This window comes from Salvelinus alpinus, chromosome 2, assembly GCF_045679555.1.
Source record: "Salvelinus alpinus chromosome 2, SLU_Salpinus.1, whole genome shotgun sequence".
In the NCBI taxonomy this organism is placed as follows: domain Eukaryota; kingdom Metazoa; phylum Chordata; class Actinopteri; order Salmoniformes; family Salmonidae; genus Salvelinus; species Salvelinus alpinus.
The window spans coordinates 8266264-8273763 of NC_092087.1; the positions used below are offsets into that span (position 1 = coordinate 8266264).

Here is a 7500-nt window from a genome sequence, read left to right on the forward strand (position 1 = left end):
GGTTAAGGTTAGTCCCGTCTGCTCTGCTCTGCAAGCCCGTGGCAACACCGAAGCTGGACTAAATCCCTGAATATTTCCCGGTACTGGCTTTTCCCCAGGCATTTGAATCTGTATTGGAAGAGAATAAGTCCATTGTGCGGAGCTAAGCTTTCTAAAGCGTTGTTTGTAAGAAGTTAATTGTACGATGTGGCAGTCTCCATCCCTCCCTGGCATGACTCTCGTTGTTTGGACTGTGGACAACAGCGTTAATGTCTGTCTGCCTGTATCCCAAATGACATCCTATTCCCTATTAAAGTGCACTAGTTATGACCTGCTATGGTACTCAGTAGGCTTCCATTTGGGTTACAGCCCTTGTGTTAGTCATGCTGTGTGTAGCAGAATAAACACCATCGCTCCCATCTCTCATTTCTCATTGTTGTGGTTCTCAAGGTTTTTGTGAAGCCTGCCAGGAACAATGATGGAGATATGTGCAATGAAGTAATCGTTATGGTTGGATTATCGTGAGTTATTTTGAATGGATTTCAATTGGACCCCTCCCCCCCGGAAGGACTTATTAGACAGCAATATTTCTACCACTAGGCTTCAGAGTTCAACCTATCCAGGTGTCGACATCGTCTGTTTTTGTAACACTCAGTCTCCATGTTCAGGTTGTCACAGACTTTTTGGAGAGATCATTCAGTGGCAATATCTGCACAACAAACACACACGCACGCGCACACGCACACACACACACACACACACACACACACACACACACACACACACACACACCGTGGAGGGGAACCACCTCCACTGCTACGATGACTGACTGACAGCCCTCTGAAGAGAGTGGATTGGAAAGTTAAACATTTTTCTAGGCTAATTATAACCCTTTTGTCAGCTGTGTTATGAAGCGAGGTTTCTTTGTGTGGGTGAATGGAGGCACATTTCATCTCTGACACATATATGCAATGTTAACCGCATCGTGTATTGTAGTGTACTCCTGTACTGTTTGCCAAAGCTTCTTTAATCAGCACCGTAATCTGTTACTGTGATCTTCTAAAGGAACAGCTGTGGTTCTGGAAGTTAGGCAGGACGTGAGGTTTACGCTCGCTCCTCCTCTCCGGCGCTCCACGTCGTCAGTTGTTTCTTCATTACGAAAACACCTGACACCATCGTTACGCACACCTGCGCCTCATGAGACTCACCTGGACTCCATCTTCTTCCTGATTACCTCCCCTATATCTGGCACTCTCCCTTTGGTTCTTTCCTCAGGTGTTATTGTCTTTGTTTCTGTTTCATGGCTGTACGCTACTCGTGTTTCTTGTTTAGTACCATGTTCGTTTATTTATTAAATTATTCACTCCCTGTACTTGGTTCCCGACTCCCAGCGTACACGTTATACAGGAAAGGGCCAGACCGGGCCATACCGGGCCAGACCAGGGAAGACCGGGCCGTACCAGACCAGGCTAGACCGGGCCGGACCTGACCAGGGAAGGCCGGACCAGACCAGGCCATACCGGGCCGGACCAGACCAGGGAATACCGGGCCGGACCAGACCAGGCTAGACCGGGCCGGACCTGACCAGGGAAGGCCGGACCAGACCAGGCCATACCGGGCCGGACCAGACCAGGGAAGACCGGGCCGGACCTGACCAGGGAAGACCGAGCCGGACCAGACCAGGGAAGACCGGGCCAGACCAGACCAGGGAAGACCGGACCAGGCCGGACCTGACCAGGCCAGACCGGGCCGGACCAGACCAGGCTAGATTGAGCCGGACCTGACCAGGCCAGACCTGGCCTGACCAGGGAAGAAGGTGTCCAACAGAACTACCTGGGTTTAAATACTATCTAAAATCAAAGCAAACACTAAAAGTACTTGAATGCTCCAAAAACACTCTGAGGTAGACGTCACGTGACGTCAAAACACGCATCAACTCATGGAATGAAGCCTGAACTAAGAAGATATCCCGGCCTGTGTTTTGACTTCTCCGACCTGTTTACCATGAATTTGTGATTTTTTTAAAAGTGAGGTGGGCCCTGAGGTGGGCCCTGAGGTGCCCACCTCAGGACCCACCTCAGGACCCACCACAGGGCCCACCTCAGGACCCACCTCAGGACCCACCTCAGGACCCACCTCAGGGCCCACCTCAGGGCCCACCTCAGGGCCCACCTCAGGGCCCACCTCAGGACCCACCTCAGGACCCACCTCAGGACCCACCTCAGGACCCACCTCAGGGCCCACCTCAGGGCCCACCTCAGGACCCACCTCAGGACCCACCACAGGACCCACCTCAGGACCCACCTCAGGACCCACCTCAGGACCCACCTCAGGGCCCACCTCAGGGCCCACCTCAGGACCCACCTCAGGACCCACCACAGGACCCACCTCAGGGCCCACCTCAGGACCCACCTCAGGACCCACCTCAGGACCCACCTCAGGGCCCACCTCAGGGCCCACCTCAGGGCCCACCTCAGGACCCACCTCAGGGCCCACCTCAGGGCCCACCTCAGGGCCCACCTCAGGGCCCACCTCAGGACCCACCTCAGGGCCCACCTCAGGGCCCACCTCAGGACCCACCTCAGGACCCACCTCAGGGCCCACCTCAGGGCCCACCTCCAACAAATTGAAAGTTCATGTTCACCACCAGCCTACTGTTCCAACACTGCTGCCATAAGTCATAAGCTGTAGCTTTGCCCTTCTCGGCCTGACACAAACATGATTATTATATATATTTTTAAATTACAACCATACATGACTGGGCACAACAACAAAAAATACACAAAAAATCCCACTGCACATTGGCAATAACGAGACTGGTTATGTGGACTACACACTCGCTGACTCACACACACCACACACACACACACACACACACACACACACACACACACACACACACACACACACACACACACACACACACACACACACACACACACACACACGGTCATAACCTTCCTAGAGGGCACCATGGAGTCTGGACGAATAGGTTTTGAAAACATTTCAGAAGGCTACTCATGAGTCACTGTATAAGGAGAAAAGATAAAAACCTTTTCACAAAGATGAGCTGAGCCAAACCAAGCCCAACGGTACTGGACTGGCCTGTTCAGAGGGTACTGGACTGGCCTGTTCAGAGGGTACTGGACTGGCCTGTTCAGAGGGTACTGGACTGGCCTGTTCAGAGGGTACTGGACTGGCCTGTTCAGAGGGTACTGGACTGGCCTGTTCAGAGGGTACTGGACTGGCCTGTTTAGAGGGTACTGGACTGGCCTGTTCAGAGGGTACTGGACTGGCCTGTTCAGAGGGTACTGGACTGGCCTGTTCAGAGGGTACTGGACTGGCCTGTTCAGAGGGTACTGGACTGGCCTGTTCAGAGGGTACTGGACTGGCCTGTTCAGAGGGTACTGGACTGGCCTGTTCAGAGGGTACTGGACTGGCCTGTTCAGAGGGTACTGGACTGGCCTGTTCAGAGGGTACTGGACTGGCCTGTTCAGAGCGTACTGGTTATGACCAGCAGTGACAAACAACAGCACGCTACATTGGTTTGTGACAAACAACAGCACGCTACATTGGTTTTTGAACCATCAACAGTATGCTATATTTGACCAACACACAACAACATCAAAATCCCAAATGTACCAGATACAGTATGTATATTTGACCAACACACAACAACATCAAAATCCCAAATGTACCAGATACAGTATGTATATTTGACCAACACACAACAACATCAAAATCCCAAATGTACCAGATACAGTATGTGAAAAACGATTAGAAGCAGGTCTATGAAGTTATATTTGAGATGCAAACTCACATAACTGGAGGTATTGACAATAAATCTACCAGTGCTCATTGACATGGTGGTGAGGTAAGTCACGTGTTCTCGCACACCCCGAGAGCTTCTGGTCAGCGGGGTGGTGGCACTGGGATCCTCATCTCTCCCAAGTGGACATTCTCTCTTTCTCCCCTGACCCATCTGTCTATCGCCTCCTTTGAATTCCATGCTGTCACAGTTACCAGCCCTTTCAAGCTTAACATCCTTATCATTTATCGCCCTCCAGGTTCCCTTGGAGAGTTCATCAATGAGCTTGACGCCCTGATAAGTTCCTTTCCTGAGGATGGCTCACCTCTCACAGTTCTGGGTGACTTTAACCTCCCCACGTCTACCTTTGACTCATTCCTCTCTGCCTCCTTCTTTCCACTCCTCTCCTCTTTTGACCTCACCCTCTCACCTTCCCCCCCTACTCACAAGGCAGGCAATACGCTTGACCTCATCTTTACTAGATGCTGTTCTTCCACTAATCTCATTGCAACTCCCCTCCAAGTCTCCGACCACTACCTTGTATCCTTTTCCCTCTCGCTCTCATCCAACACTTCCCACACTGCCCCTACTCGGATGGTATCGCGCCGTCCCAACCTTCGCTCTCTCTCCCCCGCTACTCTCTCCTCTTCCATCCTATCATCTCTTCCCTCTGCTCAAACCTTCTCCAACCTATCTCCTGATTCTGCCTCCTCAACCCTCCTCTCCTCCCTTTCTGCATCCTTTGACTCTCTATGTCCCCTATCCTCCAGGCCGGCTCGGTCCTCCCCTCCTGCTCCGTGGCTCGACGACTCATTGCGAGCTCACAGAACAGGGCTCCGGGCAGCCGAGCGGAAATGGAGGAAAACTCGCCTCCCTGCGGACCTGGCATCCTTTCACTCCCTCCTCTCTACATTCTCCTCTTCTGTCTCTGCTGCTAAAGCCAATTTCTACCACTCTAAATTCCAAGCATCTGCCTCTAACCCTAGGAAGCTGTTTGCCACCTTCTCCTCCCTCCTGAATCCTCCTCCCCCTCCTCCCCCCTCCTCCCTTTCTGCTGATGACTTCGTCAACCATTTTGAAAAGAAGGTCGACGACATCCGATCCTCGTTTGCTAAGTCAAACGACACCGCTGGTTCTGCTCACACTGCCCTACCCTGTGCTTTGACCTCTTTCTCCCCTCTCTCTCCAGATGAAATCTCGAGTCTTGTGACGGCCGGCCGCCCAACAACCTGCCCGCTTGACCCTATCCCCTCCTCTCTTCTCCAGACCATTTCCGGAGACCTTCTCCCTTACCTCACCTCGCTCATCAACTCATCCTTGACCGCTGGCTACGTCCCTTCCGTCTTCAAGAGAGCGAGAGTTGCACCCCTTCTGAAAAAACCTACACTCGATTCCTCCGATGTCAACAACTACAGACCAGTATCCCTTCTTTCTTTTCCAAAACTCTTGAACGTGCCGTCCTTGGCCAGCTCTCCTGCTATCTCTCTCAGAATGACCTTCTTGATCCAAATCAGTCAGGTTTCAAGACTAGTCATTCAACTGAGACTGCTCTTCTCTGTGTCACGGAGGCGCTCCGCACTGCTAAAGCTAACTCTCTCTCCTCTGCTCTCATCCTTCTAGACCTATCGGCTGCCTTTGATACTGTGAACCATCAGATCCTCCTCTCCACCCTCTCCGAGCTGGGCATCTCCGGCGCGGCCCACGCTTGGATTGCGTCCTACCTGACAGGTCGCTCCTACCAGGTGGCGTGGCGAGAATCTGTCTCCGCACCACGTGCTCTCACCACTGGTGTCCCCCAGGGCTCTGTTCTAGGCCCTCTCCTATTCTCGCTATACACCAAGTCACTTGGCTCTGTCATATCCTCACATGGTCTCTCCTATCATTGCTATGCAGACGACACACAATTAATCTTCTCCTTTCCCCCCTCTGATAACCAGGTGGTGAATCGCATCTCTGCATGTCTGGCAGACATATCAGTGTGGATGACGGATCACCACCTCAAGCTGAACCTCGGCAAGACGGAGCTGCTCTTCCTCCCGGGGAAGGACTGCCCGTTCCATGATCTCGCCATCACGGTTGACAACTCCATTGTGTCCTCCTCCCAGAGTGCTAAGAACCTTGGCGTGATCCTGGACAACACCCTGTCGTTCTCAACTAACATCAAGGCGGTGACCCGTTCCTGTAGGTTCATGCTCTACAACATTCGCAGAGTACGACCCTGCCTCACGCAGGAAGCGGCGCAGGTCCTAATCCAGGCACTTGTCATCTCCCGTCTGGATTACTGCAACTCGCTGTTGGCTGGGCTCCCTGCCTGTGCCATTAAACCCCTACAACTCATCCAGAACGCCGCAGCCCGTCTGGTGTTCAACTTTCCCAAGTTCTCTCACGTCACCCCGCTCCTCCGCTCTCTCCACTGGCTTCCAGTTGAAGCTCGCATCCGCTACAAGACCATGGTGCTTGCCTACGGAGCTGTGAGGGGAACGGCACCTCCGTACCTTCAGGCTCTGATCAGGCCCTACACCCAAACAAGGGCACTGCGTTCATCCACCTCTGGCCTGCTCGCCTCCCTACCTCTGAGGAAGTACAGTTCCCGCTCAGCCCAGTCAAAACTGTTCGCTGCTCTGGCACCCCAATGGTGGAACAAACTCCCTCACGACGCCAGGTCAGCGGAGTCAATCACCACCTTCCGGAGACACCTGAAACCCCACCTCTTTAAGGAATACCTAGGATAGGATAAAGTAATCCTTCTAACCCCCCCCCCCCCTTAAAAGAGTTAGATGCACTATTGTAAAGTGGTTGTTCCACTGGATATCATAAGGTGAATGCACCAATTTGTAAGTCGCTCTGGATAAGAGCGTCTGCTAAATGACTTAAATGTAAATGTAAATGTAAGGTAAGAGAATGGCTTATACCAGCTTGCCAGGAAAGTGGTGGTGGTGGTGGTGGATAACGACAAAACTATGTGCAATATAGACAACGATGTGCAATATATCTGGGAACACAATTAGCATGAAGTAAACTGGCATACACAGCATTGGGATTTTGTGTTGGCAGTTTATGTCAGTGATAATGTTTCAGGATAATAGTTCGTAGTAAATTCCTTCTGGGTGTTATCGTAAATATCCACCATTAGGTCTTGACCTTTTGGAATAGACAAAAGTGTTGTTGTGCAAGAAGCTAGTCATATGATTCAACCACACAATGTAGACCACAAACACAAAACCAGACGGTCTATTTTTTTCTTTCCTTCTTCCATTCTTTCTGTTGTTAGTCCATATATTGTTTTGATGGGTCAATATTATATATATCTTTTTTTTTTTTACAATTGAAATCAAAACTCACCTTGAGAGAGAAGCAGTTTAATTAAAAAATAAATCACCTTGAGACGCAGTTTAATAAAAAAATATATAAAAAATCACCTTGAGAGATACCGGGTTTAATTTTTTTTTTTTAAGTGTATTGCCTTGAGAGAAACGCAATATAAATCCAATCACATAAGCACATGGTCAGTTCAGGACAACAGCCCTTTAAATACAGACCCGAAGGATTTGATTCCAACCTTTTTATAGAACATAAACTGTTTATACAATTCCTTTGGTTGGGCTCCTAAGGCTACTGGCAGTCTTTGGTTTTAAACTAATTCCAGATTTCCATTTTCCATAACATACTTTATTAAATGCCTAACACATTGTAACGTGGTAAATGAGCGGCCT

At 50.7% G+C, this 7500-nt stretch overlaps 1 protein-coding gene across 1 annotated transcript in view; it reads right to left on the reverse strand.

Moving 5' to 3' along the window:
- Positions 1-7500, reverse strand: part of LOC139568827 (uncharacterized) — a 34815-nt gene that overhangs the window by 9130 nt on the left and 18185 nt on the right. Inside the window, exons 2-3 of the mRNA XM_071390925.1 lie at positions 3076-3482; positions 1983-2595 (exon numbers count right to left, since the gene is read on the reverse strand). Of these exons, the coding sequence (XP_071247026.1) occupies positions 1983-2595; positions 3076-3482 (1020 nt within the window). The remainder of the gene's footprint in view (positions 1-1982; positions 2596-3075; positions 3483-7500) is intronic.